The sequence below is a fragment of the Dendrobates tinctorius genome, unplaced genomic scaffold (assembly GCF_039654945.1).
Source record: "Dendrobates tinctorius isolate UK_male_01 unplaced genomic scaffold, ASM3965494v1 ptg000251l, whole genome shotgun sequence".
Classification (NCBI taxonomy): Eukaryota; Metazoa; Chordata; class Amphibia; order Anura; family Dendrobatidae; genus Dendrobates; species Dendrobates tinctorius.
Genome location: NW_027361918.1, coordinates 9,715,423 through 9,731,141, shown reverse-complemented (window position 1 = coordinate 9,731,141; position 15,719 = coordinate 9,715,423). Strand labels below are relative to the sequence as shown.

General features: G+C 62.1%; 1 protein-coding gene across 6 annotated transcripts in view; it reads right to left on the bottom strand.

Moving 5' to 3' along the window:
- The window catches only part of AGBL5 (AGBL carboxypeptidase 5), a 39,604-nt gene extending 38,506 nt beyond the window's left edge, over positions 1 to 1,098 (bottom strand). Inside the window, exon 1 of one of the 6 annotated variants that reach the window (XM_073557836.1) lies at positions 854 to 1,098. In XM_073557836.1, coding sequence (XP_073413937.1) covers positions 854 to 1,065 — 212 coding nt within the window. In that variant the 5' untranslated portion in view covers positions 1,066 to 1,098. The other 5 variants (XM_073557838.1, XM_073557837.1, XM_073557845.1 and 2 more) reach the window with 5 other exon arrangements.
- Between the last annotated feature and the right edge of the window lie 14,621 nt (positions 1,099 to 15,719).

The following is a 15,719-nucleotide window of genomic DNA, read 5'->3' as shown; positions in this document are numbered from 1 at the left end:
CTCGGTATATAGCGGTCCCCTCGGTATACGGGGTATATAGCGGTCACCTCGGTATATAGCCGTCCCCTCGGTATATAGCCGTCCCCTCGGTATATAGCCGTCCCCTCGGTATATAGCCGTCCCCTCGGTATATAGCCGTCCCCTCGGTATATAGCCGTCCCCTCGGTATATAGCCGTCCCCTCGGTATATAGCCGTCCCCTCGGTATATAGCCGTCCCCTCGGTATATAGCCGTCCCCTCGGTATATAGCCGTCCCCTCGGTATATAGCGGTCACCTCGGTATATAGCCGTCCCCTCGGTATATAGCCGTCCCCTCGGTATACGGGGTATATAGCCGTCCCCTCGGTATATAGCGGTCACCTCGGTATATAGCCGTCCCCTCGGTATATAGCCGTCCCCTCGGTATATAGCCGTCCCCTCGGTATATAGCCGTCCCCTCGGTATATAGCCGTCCCCTCGGTATATAGCCGTCCCCTCGGTATACGGGGTATATAGCGGTCACCTCGGTATATAGCCGTCCCCTCGGTATATAGCCGTCCCCTCGGTATATAGCGGTCACCTCGGTATATAGCGGTCACCTCGGTATATAGCCGTCCCCTCGGTATATAGCCGTCCCCTCGGTATATAGCCGTCCCCTCGGTATACGGGGTATATAGCCGTCCCCTCGGTATATAGCCGTCCCCTCGGTATATAGCCGTCCCCTCGGTATATAGCCGTCCCCTCGGTATATAGCGGTCCCCTCGGTATATAGCCGTCCCCTCGGTATATAGCGGTCCCCTCGGTATATAGCGGTCACCTCGGTATATAGCGGTCACCTCGGTATATAGCCGTCCCCTCGGTATATAGCGGTCACCTCGGTATATAGCGGTCCCCTCGGTATATAGCCGTCCCCTCGGTATATAGCCGTCCCCTCGGTATACGCGACTTCGGTCTCCGGTGACAGATCAGCTCCGTAACCAAAACAAACCCCCTCTCCTGCTCTCCGGGGAGCTGGTTACAAGCCACGCTCTGATTGGCTGATAGAATCGTCAGTGAGTAAGGAGGCTTTTTATTCGCCGTCTTCATTCTTCTCTTGCGTTTCACGCCTCACTGTGAGATCAGGGCGGCTACACCAGTCTCGTTTCCATGGACACTGAGGCTGAGAAATGACTCCCAGTATGAGGGCGGAGCTTGTGAGAATCACTGGCTGCAATGACTGCAACTACCGCACGGCGTCTCCTTCATAGCTCAGCTGGGAGAGCGGAGGAGAAGAGTGCGGAGGGGAGAGGAAGAGTGCGGAGGGGAGGGGAGGAGTGCGGAGGGGAGGGGAGGAGTGCGGAGGGGAGGGGAAGAGTGCGGAGGGGAGGGAAGAGTGCGGAGGGGAGGGGAAGAGTGCGGAGGGGAGGGGAAGAGTGCGGAGGGGAGGGGAAGAGTGCGGAGGGGAGGGGAAGAGTGCGGAGGGGAGGAGAGGAGAGGGGAGGGGAGGAGTGCGGAGGGGAGGGGAGGAGTGCGGAGGGGAGGGGAAGAGTGCGGAGGGGAGGGGAAGAGTGCGGAGGGGAGGGGAGGAGTGCGGAGGGGAGGGGAAGAGTGCGGAGGGGAGGGGAAGAGTGCGGAGGGGAGGGGAGGAGTGCGGAGGGGAGGGGAGGAGTGCGGAGGGGAGGGAAGAGTGCGGAGGGGAGGGGAAGAGTGCGGAGGGGAGGGGAAGAGTGCGGAGGGGAGGAGAGGAGAGGGGAGGGGAGGAGTGCGGAGGGGAGGGGAAGAGTGCGGAGGGGAGGGGAAGAGTGCGGAGGGGAGGGGAGGAGTGCGGAGGGGAGGGGAAGAGTGCGGAGGGGAGGGGAAGAGTGCGGAGGGGAGGGGAAGAGTGCGGAGGGGAGGGGAAGAGTGCGGAGGGGAGGAGAGGAGAGGGGAGGGGAGGAGTGCGGAGGGGAGGGGAAGAGTGCGGAGGGGAGGGGAAGAGTGCGGAGGGGAGGGAAGAGTGCGGAGGGGAGGGGAAGAGTGCGGAGGGGAGGGGAAGAGTGCGGAGGGGAGGGGAAGAGTGCGGAGGGGAGGAGAGGAGAGGGGAGGGGAGGAGTGCGGAGGGGAGGGGAGGAGTGCGGAGGGGAGGGGAAGAGTGCGGAGGGGAGGGGAAGAGTGCGGAGGGGAGGGGAGGAGTGCGGAGGGGAGGGGAGGAGTGCGGAGGGGAGGGGAAGAGTGCGGAGGGGAGGAGAAGAGTGCGGAGGGGAGGGGAGGAGTGCGGAGGGGAGGGGAAGAGTGCGGAGGGGAGGGGAAGAGTGCGGAGGGGAGGAGAAGAGTGCGGAGGGGAGGGGAGGAGTGCGGAGGGGAGGGGAAGAGTGCGGAGGGGAGGGGAAGAGTGCGGAGGGGAGGGGAGGAGTGCGGAGGGGAGGGGAAGAGTGCGGAGGGGAGGGGAAGAGTGCGGAGGGGAGGGGAGGAGTGCGGAGGGGAGGGGAGGAGTGCGGAGGGGAGGGGAGGAGTGCGGAGGGGAGGAGAAGAGTGCGGAGGGGAGGGGAGGAGTGGGGAGGGGAGGAGTGCGGAGGGGAGGGGAAGAGTGCGGAGGGGAGGGGAAGAGTGCGGAGGGGAGGTGAAGAGTGCGGAGGGGAGGGGAAGAGTGCGGAGGGGAGGGGAAGAGTGCGGAGGGGAGGGGAAGAGTGCGGAGGGGAGGAGAGGAGTGCGGAGGGGAGGGGAAGAGTGCGGAGGGGAGGGGAAGAGTGCGGAGGGGAGGAGAGGAGTGCGGAGGGGAGGAGAGGAGTGCGGAGGGGAGGGGAAGAGTGCGGAGGGGAGGGGAAGAGTGCGGAGGGGAGGAGAGGAGTGCGGAGGGGAGGAGAGGAGTGCGGAGGGGAGGGGAGGAGTGCGGAGGGGAGGGGAGGAGTGCGGAGGGGAGGGGAAGAGTGCGGAGGGGAGGAGAAGAGTGCGGAGGGGAGGAGAGGAGTGCGGAGGGGAGGGGAAGAGTGCGGAGGGGAGGGGAAGAGTGCGGAGGGGAGGAGAGGAGTGCGGAGGGGAGGGGAAGAGTGCGGAGGGGAGGGGAGGAGTGCGGAGGGGAGGAGAGGAGTGCGGAGGGGAGGAGAGGAGTGCGGAGGGGAGGGGAGGAGTGCGGAGGGGAGGAGAAGAGTGCGGAGGGGAGGGGAAGAGTGCGGAGGGGAGGGGAAGAGTGCGGAGGGGAGGAGAGGAGTGCGGAGGGGAGGAGAAGAGTGCGGAGGGGAGGGGAGGAGTGCGGAGGAGAAGAGTGAGGAGGAGAGAAGAAGAGTGAGGAGGAGAAGAGAAGAGTGAGGAGGAGAAGAGTGCGGAGGGGGGGAGGAGAAGAGTGAGGAGGGGAGGAGAAGAGTGAGGAGGGGAGGAGAAGAGTGAGGAGGAAAAGAGCAAGGAGGAGAGAAGAGTGAGGAGGGGAGGAGAAGAGTGTGGAGGAGAAGAGAAGAATGAGGAGGAAAAGAGCGAGGAGGAGAGAAGAGTGCGGAGGGGAGGAGAAGAGTGAGGAGGGGAGGAGAAGAGTGAGGAGGGGAGGAGAAGAGTGAGGAGGGGAGGAGAGGAGTGAGGAGGGGAGGGGAAGAGTGCGGAGGGGAGGGGAAGAGTGCGGATGGGAGGAGAGGAGTGCGGAGGGGAGGGGAAGAGTGCGGAGGGGAGGGGAAGAGTGCGGAGGGGAGGAGAGGAGTGCGGAGGGGAGGAGGGTAGTGCGGAGGGGAGGAGAAGAGTGTGGAGGGGAGGGGAGGAGTGCGGAGGGGAGGGGAAGAGTGCGGAGGGGAGGGGAAGAGTGCGGAGGGGAGGAGAGGAGTGCGGAGGGGAGGAGAGGAGTGCGGAGGGGAGGAGAAGAGTGCGGAGGGGAGGGGAAGAGTGCGGAGGGGAGGGGAAGAGTGCGGAGGGGAGGAGGAGAGTGTGGAGGGGAGGAGGAGAAGAGAAGAGTGAGGAGGGGAGAAGAAGAGTGCGGAGGAGAAGAGTGAGGAGGAGAGAAGAAGAGTGAGGAGGAGAAGAGTGAGGAGGAGAAGAGTGCGGAGGAGGGGAGGAGAAGAGTGAGGAGGGGAGGAGAAGAGTGAGGAGGGGAGGAGAATAGTGAGGAGGAAAAGAGCGAGGAGGAGAGAAGAGTGCGGAGGGGAGGAGGAGAAGAGTGAGGAGGGGAGGAGAAGAGTGCGGAGGAGAAGAGAAGAATGAGGAGGAAAAGAGCGAGGAGGAGAGTGCAGAGGGGAGGAGGAGAAGAGATGAGTGAGGAGGGGAGAAGAAGAGTGCGGAGGAGAAGAGTGAGGAGAGAAGAAGAGTGAGGAGGAGAAGAGAAGAGTGAGGAGGAGAAGAGTGCGGAGGGGAGGAGGAGAAGAGTGAGGAGGGGAGGAGAAGAGTGAGGAGGGGAGGAGAAGAGTGAGGAGGGGAGGAGAAGAGTGAGGAGGAAAAGTGCGAGGAGGAGAGAAGAGTGCGGAGGGGAGGAGAAGAGTGAGGAGGGGAGGAGAAGAATGAGGAGGAAAAGTGCGAGGAGGAGAGAAGAGTGCGGAGGGGAGGAGAAGAGTGAGGAGGGGAGGAGAAGAATGAGGAGGAAAAGAGCGAGGAGGAGAGAAGAGTGCGGAGGGGAGGAGAAGAGTGCGGAGGGGAGGACAAGAGTGTGGAAGGGAGGAGAAGAGTGCGGAGGGGAGGAGAAGAATGAGGAGGGGAGGAGAAGAGTGCGGAGGGGAGGAGAATAGTGCGGAGCGGAGGAGAAGAGTGAGGAGGAAAAGAGCGAGGAGGAGAGAAGCGTGCGGAGGGGAGGAGAAGAGTGTGAAGGCAGAAGGAGAGAAGAGTGCGGAGAGGAGGAGAAGTGTGCGGAGGGGAGGAGAAGAGTGCGGAGGGGAGGAGAAGAGTGAGGAGGAGAGGAGGGGAGGAGAAGAGTGCGGAGGAGAAGAGAAGAGTGCGGAGGGGAGGAGAAGAGTGCGAAGGGAGGAGGAGAGAAAAAGAGTGCGGAGAGGAGGAGAAGAGTGCGGAGGAGAAGAGTGAGGAGGAGAAAAGAAGAGTGAGGAGGGGAGGAGAAGAGTGCGGAGGGGAGGAGGAGAGTGAGGAGGAGAAGAGTGAGGAGGGGAGGAGGAGAAGAGTGAAGAGGGGAGGAGAAGAGTGCAGAGGGGAGGAGGAGAGTGCGGAGGAGAAGAGAAGAGTGAGGAGGGGAGGAGAAGAGTGTGGAGGAGAAGAGTGCGGAGGGGAGGGGAAGAGTGCGGAGGGGAGGGGAGGAGTGCGGAGGGGAGGAGAGGAGTGCGGAGGGGAGGAGAGGAGTGCGGAGGGGAGGGGAGGAGTGCGGAGGGGAGGAGAAGAGTGCGGAGGGGAGGGGAAGAGTGCGGAGGGGAGGGGAAGAGTGCGGAGGGGAGGAGAGGAGTGCGGAGGGGAGGAGAAGAGTGCGGAGGGGAGGGGAGGAGTGCGGAGGAGAAGAGTGAGGAGGAGAGAAGAAGAGTGAGGAGGAGGAGAGAAGAGTGAGGAGGAGAAGAGTGCGGAGGGGGGGAGGAGAAGAGTGAGGAGGGGAGGAGAAGAGTGAGGAGGGGAGGAGAAGAGTGAGGAGGAAAAGAGCAAGGAGGAGAGAAGAGTGAGGAGGGGAGGAGAAGAGTGTGGAGGAGAAGAGAAGAATGAGGAGGAAAAGAGCGAGGAGGAGAGAAGAGTGCGGAGGGGAGGAGAAGAGTGAGGAGGGGAGGAGAAGAGTGAGGAGGGGAGGAGAAGAGTGAGGAGGGGAGGAGAGGAGTGAGGAGGGGAGGGGAAGAGTGCGGAGGGGAGGGGAAGAGTGCGGATGGGAGGAGAGGAGTGCGGAGGGGAGGGGAAGAGTGCGGAGGGGAGGGGAAGAGTGCGGAGGGGAGGAGAGGAGTGCGGAGGGGAGGAGGGTAGTGCGGAGGGGAGGAGAAGAGTGTGGAGGGGAGGGGAGGAGTGCGGAGGGGAGGGGAAGAGTGCGGAGGGGAGGGGAAGAGTGCGGAGGGGAGGAGAGGAGTGCGGAGGGGAGGAGAGGAGTGCGGAGGGGAGGAGAAGAGTGCGGAGGGAAGGGGAAGAGTGCGGAGGGGAGGGGAAGAGTGCGGAGGGGAGGAGGAGAGTGTGGAGGGGAGGAGGAGAAGAGAAGAGTGAGGAGGGGAGAAGAAGAGTGCGGAGGAGAAGAGTGAGGAGGAGAGAAGAAGAGTGAGGAGGAGAAGAGTGAGGAGGAGAAGAGTGCGGAGGAGGGGAGGAGAAGAGTGAGGAGGGGAGGAGAATAGTGAGGAGGAAAAGAGCGAGGAGGAGAGAAGAGTGCGGAGGGGAGGAGGAGAAGAGTGAGGAGGGGAGGAGAAGAGTGCGGAGGAGAAGAGAAGAATGAGGAGGAAAAGAGCGAGGAGGAGAGTGCAGAGGGGAGGAGGAGAAGAGATGAGTGAGGAGGGGAGAAGAAGAGTGCGGAGGAGAAGAGTGAGGAGAGAAGAAGAGTGAGGAGGAGAAGAGAAGAGTGAGGAGGAGAAGAGTGCGGAGGGGAGGAGGAGAAGAGTGAGGAGGGGAGGAGAAGAGTGAGGAGGGGAGGAGAAGAGTGAGGAGGGGAGGAGAAGAGTGAGGAGGAAAAGTGCGAGGAGGAGAGAAGAGTGCGGAGGGGAGGAGAAGAGTGAGGAGGGGAGGAGAAGAATGAGGAGGAAAAGTGCGAGGAGGAGAGAAGAGTGCGGAGGGGAGGAGAAGAGTGAGGAGGGGAGGAGAAGAATGAGGAGGAAAAGAGCGAGGAGGAGAGAAGAGTGCGGAGGGGAGGAGAAGAGTGCGGAGGGGAGGACAAGAGTGTGGAAGGGAGGAGAAGAGTGCGGAGGGGAGGAGAAGAATGAGGAGGGGAGGAGAAGAGTGCGGAGGGGAGGAGAATAGTGCGGAGCGGAGGAGAAGAGTGAGGAGGAAAAGAGCGAGGAGGAGAGAAGCGTGCGGAGGGGAGGAGAAGAGTGTGAAGGCAGAAGGAGAGAAGAGTGCGGAGAGGAGGAGAAGTGTGCGGAGGGGAGGAGAAGAGTGCGGAAGGGAGGAGAAGAGTGAGGAGGAGAGGAGGGGAGGAGAAGAGTGCGGAGGAGAAGAGAAGAGTGCGGAGGGGAGGAGAAGAGTGCGAAGGGAGGAGGAGAGAAAAAGAGTGCGGAGAGGAGGAGAAGAGTGCGGAGGAGAAGAGTGAGGAGGAGAAAAGAAGAGTGAGGAGGGGAGGAGAAGAGTGCGGAGGGGAGGAGGAGAGTGAGGAGGAGAAGAGTGAGGAGGGGAGGAGGAGAAGAGTGAAGAGGGGAGGAGAAGAGTGCAGAGGGGAGGAGGAGAGTGCGGAGGAGAAGAGAAGAGTGAGGAGGGGAGGAGAAGAGTGTGGAGGAGAAGAGTGCGGAGGGGAGGAGGAGAGTGCGGAGGGGAGGAGAAGAGTGAGGAGGGGAGGAGAAGAGTGCGGAGGGGAGAACAAGAGTGAGGAGAGGAGGAGAGAAGTGCGGAGGGGAGGAGAAGAGTGAGGAGGGGAGGAGAAGAATGAGGAGGAAAAGAGCGAGGAGGAGAGAAGAGTGCGGAGGGGAGGAGGAGAGTGCGGAGGGGAGGACAAGAGTGAGGAGGGGAGGAGAGAAGTGCGGAGGGGAGGAGAAGAGTGCGGAGGAGAAGAGAAGAATGAGGAGGAAAAGAGCGAGGAGGAGAGAAGAGTGCGGAGGGGAGGAGAAGAATGAGGAGGGGAGGAGAAGAGTGAGGAGGGGAGGAGAAGAGTGAGGAGGGGAGGAGAAGAGTGCGGAGGGGAGGAGAAGAGTGAGGAGGGGTGGAGAAGAATGAGGAGGAAAAGTGCGAGGAGGAGAGAAGAGTGCGGAGGGGAGGAGAAGAGTGAGGAGGGGAAGAGAAGAATAAGGAGGAAAAGTGCGAGGAGGAGAGAAGAGTGCGGAGGGGAGGAGAAGAGTGAGGAGGGGAGGAGAAGAATGAGGAGGAAAAGAGCGAGGAGGAGAGAAGAGTGCGGAGGGGAGGAGAAGAGTGCGGAGGGGAGGAGAAGAGTGCGGAGGGGAGGAGAAGAATGAGGAGGGGAGGAGAAGAGTGCAGAGGGGAGGAGAATAGTGCGGAGTGGAGGAGAAGAGTGAGGAGGAAAAGAGCGAGGAGGAGAGAAGAGTGCGGAGGGGAGGAGAAGAGTGTGAAGGGAGAAGGAGAGAAGAGTGCGGAGAGGAGGAGAAGAGTGAGGAGGGGAGGAGAAGAGTGCGGAGGAGAAGAGAAGAAGAGTGCTGAGAGGAGAAGAGTGCGAAGGGAGAAGGAGAGAAGAAGAGTGCGGAGAGGAGGAGAAGAGTGAGGAGGGGAAGAGAAGAGTGCGGAAGGGAGGAGAAGAGTGCGGAGGGGAGGAGAAGAGTGAGGAGGGGAGGAGAAGTGTGCGGAGGAGAAGAGAAGAGTGCGGAGGGGAGGAATAGAGTGCGAAGGGAGGAGGAGAGAAAAAGAGTGCGGAGAGGAGGAGAAGAGTGCGGAGGAGAAGAGTGAGGAGGAGAGAAGAAGAGTGAGGAGGGGAGGAGAAGAGTGCGGAGGGGAGGAGAAGAGTGAGGAGGAGAAGAGAAGAGTGAGGAGGGGAGGAGGAGAAGAGTGAAGAGGGGAGGAGAAGAGTGCGGAGGGGAGGAGGAGAGTGCGGAGGAGAAGAGAAGAGTGAGGAGGGGAGGAGAAGAGTGTGGAGGAGAAGAGTGCGGAGGGGAGGAGGAGAGTGCTGAGGGGAGGAGAAGAGTGAGGAGGGGAGGAGAAGAGTGAGGAGGGGAGAAGAGTGAGGAGGGGAGGAGTGCGGAGGGGAGGAGAAGAGTGAGGAGGGGAGGAGAAGAGTGAGGAGGGGAGAAGAGTGAGGAGGGGAGGAGTGCAGAGGGGAGGGGAAGAGTGCGGAGGATAGGGGAAGAGTGCGGAGGGGAGGAGTGGAGTGCGGAGGGGAGGGGAAGAGTGCGGAGGGGAGGAGAGGAGTGCGGAGGGGAGGGGAAGAGTGCGGAGGGGAGGGGAAGAGTGCGGAGGGGAGGGGAAGAGTGCGGAGGGGAGGGAAGAGTGCGGAGGGGAGGGAAGAGTGCGGAGGGGAGGGGAAGAGTGCGGAGGGGAGGAGGAGAGTGCAGAGGGGAGGGGAAGAGTGCGGAGGGGAGGAGGAGAGTGCGAAGGGGAGGAGGAGAGTGCAGAGGGGAGTGGAAGAGTGCGGAGGGGAGGGGAAGAGTGCGGAGGCGAGGGGAAGAGTGCGGAGGGGAGGAGGAGAGTGCGGAGGGGAGGGGAAGAGTGCGGAGGGGAGGAGGAGAGTGCGGAGGGGAGGGGAAGAGTGCGGAGGGGAGGGGAGGAGTGCGGAGGGGAGGAGAAGAGTGCGGAGGGGAGGGGAAGAGTGCGGAGGATAGGGGAAGAGTGCGGAGGGGAGGAGGAGAGTGCGGAGGGGAGGGGAAGAGTGCGGAGGGGAGGAGGAGAGTGCGGAGGGGAGGGGAAGAGTGCGGAGTGGAGGGGAAGAGTGCGGAGGGGAGGGGGAGAGTGCGGAGGAGAGGGGAAGAGTGCGGAGGGGAGGGGAAGAGTGCGGAGGGGAGGAGGAGAGTGCGGAGGGGAGGAGGAGAGTGCGGAGGGGAGGGGAAGAGTGCGGAGGGGAGGAGGAGAGTGCGGAGGGGAGGGGAAGAGTGCGGAGGGGAGGGGAGGAGTGCGGAGGAGAAGAGTGAGGAGGAGAAAAGAAGAGTGAGGAGGGGAGGAGAAGAGTGCGGAGGGGAGCAGGAGAGTGCGGAGGGGAGGGGAAGAGTGCGGAGAGGAGGAGAAGAGTGCGGAGGAGAAGAGTGAGGAGGAGAAAAGAAGAGTGAGGAGGGGAGGAGAAGAGTGCGGAGGGGAGGAGGAGAGTGAGGAGGAGAAGAGTGAGGAGGGGAGGAGGAGAAGAGTGAAGAGGGGAGGAGAAGAGTGCGGAGGGGAGGAGGAGAGTGCGGAGGAGAAGAGAAGAGTGAGGAGGGGAGGAGAAGAGTGTGGAGGAGAAGAGTGCGGAGGGGAGGAGGAGAGTGCGGAGGGGAGGAGAAGAGTGAGGAGGGGAGGAGAAGAGTGCGGAGGGGAGGAGAAGAGTGAGGAGGGGAGGAGAGAAGTGCGGAGGGGAGGAGAAGAGTGAGGAGGGGAGGAGAAGAGTGAGGAGGAAAAGAGCGAGGAGGAGAGAAGAGTGCGGAGGGGAGGAGGAGAAGAGTGAGGAGGGGAGGAGAAGAGTGCGGAGGAGAAGAGAAGAATGAGGAGGAAAAGAGCGAGGAGGAGAGAAGAGTGCGGAGGGGAGGAGAAGAGTGAGGAGGGGAGGAGAAGAGTGCGGAGGGGAGGAGAAGAGTGCGGAGGGGAGGAGAAGAGTGCGGAGGGGAGGAGAAGAGTGAGGAGGGGAGGAGAAGAATGAGGAGGAAAAGTGCGAGGAGGAGAGAAGAGTGCGGAGGGGAGGAGAAGAGTGAGGAGGGGAGGAGAAGAATGAGGAGGAAAAGTGCGAGGAGGAGAGAAGAGTGCGGAGGGGAGGAGAAGAGTGAGGAGGGGAGGAGAAGAATGAGGAGGAAAAGAGCGAGGAGGAGAGAAGAGTGCGGAGGGGAGGAGAAGAGTGCGGAGGGTAGGAGAAGAGTGAGGAGGGGAGGAGAAGAGTGCGGAGGGGAGGAGAAGAGTGCGGAGGGGAGGAGAAGAGTGCGGAGTGGAGGAGAAGAGTGAGGAGGAAAAGAGCGAGGAGGAGAGAAGAGTGCGGAGGGGAGGAGAAGAGTGTGAAGGGAGAAGGAGGGAAGAGTGCGGAGAGGAGGAGAAGAGTGAGGAGGGGAGGAGAAGAGTGCGGAGGAGAAGAGTGCGAAGGGAGAAGGAGAGAAGAAGAGTGCGGAGAGGAGGAGAAGAGTGAGGAGGGAAGAGAAGAGTGCGGAGGGGAGGAGAAGAGTGCGGAGGGGAGGAGAAGAGTGAGGAGGAGAGGAGGGGAGGAGAAGTGTGCGGAGGAGAAGAGAAGAGTGCGGAGGGGAGGAATAGAGTGCGAAGGGAGGAGGAGAGAAAAAGAGTGCGGAGAGGAGGAGAAGAGTGCAGAGGAGAAGAGTGAGGAGGAGAGAAGAAGAGTGAGGAGGGGAGGAGAAGAGTGCGGAGGGGAGGAGAAGAGTGAGGAGGAGAAGAGAAGAGTGAGGAGGGGAGGAGGAGAAGAGTGAAGAGGGGAAGAGAAGAGTGCGGAGGGGAGGAGGAGAGTGCGGAGGAGAAGAGAAGAGTGAGGAGGGGAGGAGAAGAGTGTGGAGGAGAAGAGTGCGGAGGGGAGGAGGAGAGTGCTGAGGGGAGGAGAAGAGTGAGGAGGAGAGGAGAAGAGTGAGGAGGGGAGGAGAAGAATGAGGAGGAAAAGTGCGAGGAGGAGAGAAGAGTGCGGAGGGGAGGAGAATAGTGCGGAGTGGAGGAGAAGAGTGAGGAGGAAAAGAGCGAGGAGGAGAGAAGAGTGCGGAGGGGAGGAGAAGAGTGTGAAGGGAGAAGGAGAGAAGAGTGCGGAGAGGAGGAGAAGAGTGAGGAGGGGAGTAGAAGAGTGCGGAGGAGAAGAGAAGAAGAGTGCTGAGAGGAGAAGAGTGCGAAGGGAGAAGGAGGGAAGAAGAGTGCGGAGAGGAGGAGAAGAGTGAGGAGGGGAAGAGAAGAGTGCGGAGGGGAGGAGAAGAGTGCGGAGGGGAGGAGAAGAGTGAGGAGGAGAGGAGGGGAGGAGAAGTGTGCGGAGGAGAAGAGAAGAGTGCGGAGGGGAGGAATAGAGTGCGAAGGGAGGAGGAGAGAAAAAGAGTGCGGAGAGGAGGAGAAGAGTGCGGAGGAGAAGAGTGAGGAGGAGAGAAGAAGAGTGAGGAGGGGAGGAGAAGAGTGCGGAGGGGAGGAGAAGAGTGAGGAGGAGAAGAGAAGAGTGAGGAGGGGAGGAGGAGAAGAGTGAAGAGGGGAGGAGAAGAGTGCGGAGGGGAGGAGGAGAGTACGGAGGAGAAGAGAAGAGTGAGGAGGGGAGGAGAAGAGTGTGGAGGAGAAGAGTGCGGAGGGGAGGAGGAGAGTGCTGAGGGGAGGAGAAGAGTGAGGAGGGGAGGAGAAGAGTGAGGAGGGGAGAAGAGTGAGGAGGGGAGGAGTGCGGAGGGGAGGAGAAGAGTGAGGAGGGGAGGAGAAGAGTGAGGAGGGGAGAAGAGTGAGGAGGGGAGGGGAAGAGTGCGGAGGAGAAGAGAAGAGTGAGGAGGGGAGGAGGGGAGGAGAGGAGTGCGGAGGGGAGGGGAAGAGTGCGGAGCGGAGGAGAGGAGTGCGGAGGGGAGGGGAAGAGTGCGGAGGGGAGGGGAAGAGTGCGGAGGGGAGGGAAGAGTGCGGAGGGGAGGGGAAGAGTGCGGAATGGAGGGGAAGAGTGCGGAGGGGAGGAGGAGAGTGCGGAGGGGAGGGGAAGAGTGCGGAGGGGAGGAGGAGAGTGCGGAGGGGAGGAGGAGAGTGCGGAGGGGAGGAGAAGAGTGCGGATGGGAGGGGAAGAGTGAGGAGGGGAGGAGGAGAGTGCGGAGGGGAGGAGGAGAGTGCGGAGGGGAGGGGAAGAGTGCGGAGGGGAGGGGAAGAGTGCGGAGGGGAGGGGAGGAGTGCGGAGGGGAGGAGAAGAGTGCGGAGGGGAGGGGAAGAGTGCGGAGGATAGGGGAAGAGTGTGGAGGGTAGGAGAAGTGTGCGGAGGGGAGGAGGAGAGTGCGGAGGGGAGGGGAAGAGTGCGGAGGGAAGGGGATGAGTGCGGAGGGGAGGAGGAGAGTGCGGAGGGGAGGGGAAGAGTGCGGAGGGGAGGAGGATAGTGCGGAGGGGAGGAGGAGAGTGCGGAGGGGAGGGAAAGAGTGCGGAGGGGAGGGGAAGAGTGCGGAGGATAGGGGAAGAGTGCGGAGGGGAGGAGGAGAGTGCAGAGGGGAGGGGAAGAGTGCGGAGGGGAGGGGAAGAGTGCGGAGGGGAGGAGGAGAGTGCGGAGTGGAGGGGAAGAGTGCGGAGGGGAGGAGGAGAGTGCGGAGGGGAGGGGAAGAGTGCGGAGGGGAGGGGAAGAGTGCGGAGGATAGGGGAAGAGTGTGGAGGGGAGGAGGAGAGTGCGGATGGGAGGGGAAGAGTGCGGAGGGGAGGGGAAGAGTGCGGAGGGGAGGAGGAGAGTGCCGTGGGGAGGGGAAGAGTGCGGAGGGGAGGGGAAGAGTGCGGAGGGGAGGAGGAGAGTGCGGAGGGGATGGGAAGAGTGCGGAGGGGAGGGGAAGAGTGCGGAGGGGAGGAGGAGAGTGCGGAGGGGAGGGGAAGAGTGCGGAGGGGAGGAGGAGAGTGCGGAGGGGAGGGGAAGAGTGCGGAGGGGAGGGGAGGAGTGCGGAGGGGAGGAGAAGAGTGAGGAGGGGAGGGGAGGAGTGCGGAGGGGAGGGGAAGAGTGCGGAGGGGAGGGAAAGAGTGCGGAGGGGAGGAGGAGAGTGTGGAGGGTAGGAGAAGTGTGCGGAGGGGAGGAGAGGAGTGCGGAGGGGAGGGGAAGAGTGCGGAGGGGAGGGGAAGAGTGCGGAGGGGAGGGGAAGAGTGCGGAGGGGAGGGAAAGAGTGCGGAGGGGAGGAGGAGAGTGTGGAGGGGAGGAGAAGTGTGCCGAGGGGAGGAGAGGAGTGCGGAGGGGAGGGGAAGAGTGCGGAGGGGAGGGGAAGAGTGCGGAGGGGAGGTGAAGAGTGCGGAGGGGAGGGGAAGAGTGCAGAGGGGAGGGGAAGAGTGCGGAGGGGAGGAGAGGAGTGCGGAGGGGAGGAGAAGAGTGCGGAGGGGAGGGGAGGAGTGCGGAGGGGAGGGGAGGAGTGGGGAGGGGAGGACTGCGGAGGGGAGGGGAAGAGTGCGGAGGGGAGGGGAAGAGTGCGGAGGGGAGGAGAGGAGTGCGGAGGGGAGGAGAAGAGTGCGGAGGGGAGGAGAAGAGTGCGGAGGGGAGGGGAGGAGTGCGGAGGAGAAGAGTGAGGAGGAGAGAAGAAGAGTGAGGAGGAGAAGAGAAGAGTGAGGAGGAGAAGAGTGCGGAGGGGAACAGGAGAAGAGTGAGGAGGGGAGGAGAAGAGTGAGGAGGGTAGGAGAAGAGTGAGGAGGAAAAGAGCGAGGAGGAGAGAAGAGTGCGGAGGGGAGGAGGAGAAGAGTGTGGAGGGGAGGAGAAGAGTGTGGAGGAGAAGAGAAGAATGAGGAGGAAAAGAGCAAGGAGGAGAGAAGAGTGCGGAGGGGAGGAGAAGAGTGAGGAGGGGAGGAGAAGAGTGAGGAGGGGAGGAGAAGAGTGAGGAGGGGAGGAGAGGAGTGCGGAGGGGAGGGGAAGAGTGCGGAGGGGAGGGGAAGAGTGCGGATGGGAGGAGAGGAGTGCGGAGGGGAGGGGAAGAGTGCGGAGGGGAGGAGAGGAGTGCGGAGGGGAGGAGGGGAGTGCGGAGGGGAGGAGAAGAGTGCGGAGGGGAGGAGAAGAGTGCGGAGGGGAGGGGAGGAGTGCGGAGGGGAGGGGAAGAGTGGGGAGGGGAGGGGAAGAGTGCGGAGTGGAGGAGAGGAGTGCGGAGGGGAGGAGAAGAGTGCGGAGGGGAGGGGAAGAGTGCGGAGGGGAGGGGAAGAGTGCGGAGGGGAGGAGGAGAGTGTGGAGGGGAGGAGGAGAAGAGAAGAGTGAGGAGGGGAGAAGAAGAGTGCGGAGGAGAAGAGTGAGGAGGAGAGAAGAGTGAGGAGGAGAAGAGAAGAGTGAGGAGGAGAAGAGTGCGGAGGAGGGGAGGAGAAGAGTGAGGAGGGGAGGAGAAGAGTGAGGAGGGGAGGAGAAGAGTGAGGAGGAAAAGAGCGAGGAGGAGAGAAGAGTGCGGAGGGGAGGAGGAGAAGAGTGAGGAGGGGAGAAGAAGAGTGCGGAGGAGAAGAGAAGAATGAGGAGGAAAAGAGCGAGGAGGAGAGTGCAGAGGGGAGGAGGAGAAGAGAAGAGTGAGGAGGGGAGAAGAAGAGTGCGGAGGAGAAGAGTGAGGAGGAGAGGTGAAGAGTGAGGAGGAGAAGAGAAGAGTGAGGAGGAGAAGAGTGCGGAGGGGAGGAGGAGAAGAGTGAGGAGGGGCGGAGAAGAGTGAGGAGGGGAGGAGAAGAGTGAGAAGGGGAGGAGAAGAGTGAGGAGGGGAGGAGAAGAGTGAGGAGGAAAAGTGCGAGGAGGAGAGAAGAGTGCGGAGGGGAGGAGAAGAGTGAGGAGGGGAGGAGAAGAATGAGGAGGAAAAGTGCGAGGAGGAGAGAAGAGTGCGGAGGGGAGGAGAAGAGTGAGGAGGGGAGGAGAAGAATGAGGAGGAAAAGAGCGAGAAGGAGAGAAGAGTGCGGAGGGGAGGAGAAGAGTGCGGAGGGGAGGAGAAGAGTGCGGAGGGGAGGAGAAGAGTGCGGAGGGGAGGAGAAGAATGAGGAGGGGAGGAGAAGAATGAGGAGGGGAGGAGAAGAGTGCGGAGGGGAGGAGAATAGTGCGGAGCGGAGGAGAAGAGTGAGGAGGAAAAGAGCGAGGAGGAGAGAAGAGTGCGGAGAGGAGGAGAAGAGTGCGGAGGGGAGGAGAAGAGTGAGGAGGAGAGGAGGGGAGGAGAAGAGTGCGGAGGAGAAGAGAAGAGTGCGGAGGGGAGGAGAAGAGTGCGAAGGGAGGAGGAGAGAAAAAGAGTGAGGAGGGGAGGAGAAGAGTGCGGAGGGGAGGAGGAGAGTGAGGAGGAGAAGAGTGAGGAGGGGAGGAGGAGAAGAGTGAAGAGGGGAGGAGAAGAGTGCGGAGGGGAGGAGGAGAGTGCGGAGGAGAAGAGAAGAGTGAGGAGGGGAGGAGAAGAGTGTGGAGGAGAAGAGTGCGGAGGGGAGGAGGAGAGTGCGGAGGGGAGGAGAAGAGTGAGGAGGGGAGGAGAAGAGTGCGGAGGGGAGGAGAAGAGTGAGGAAGGGAGGAGAGAAGTGCGGAGGGGAGGAGAAGAATGAGGAGGGGA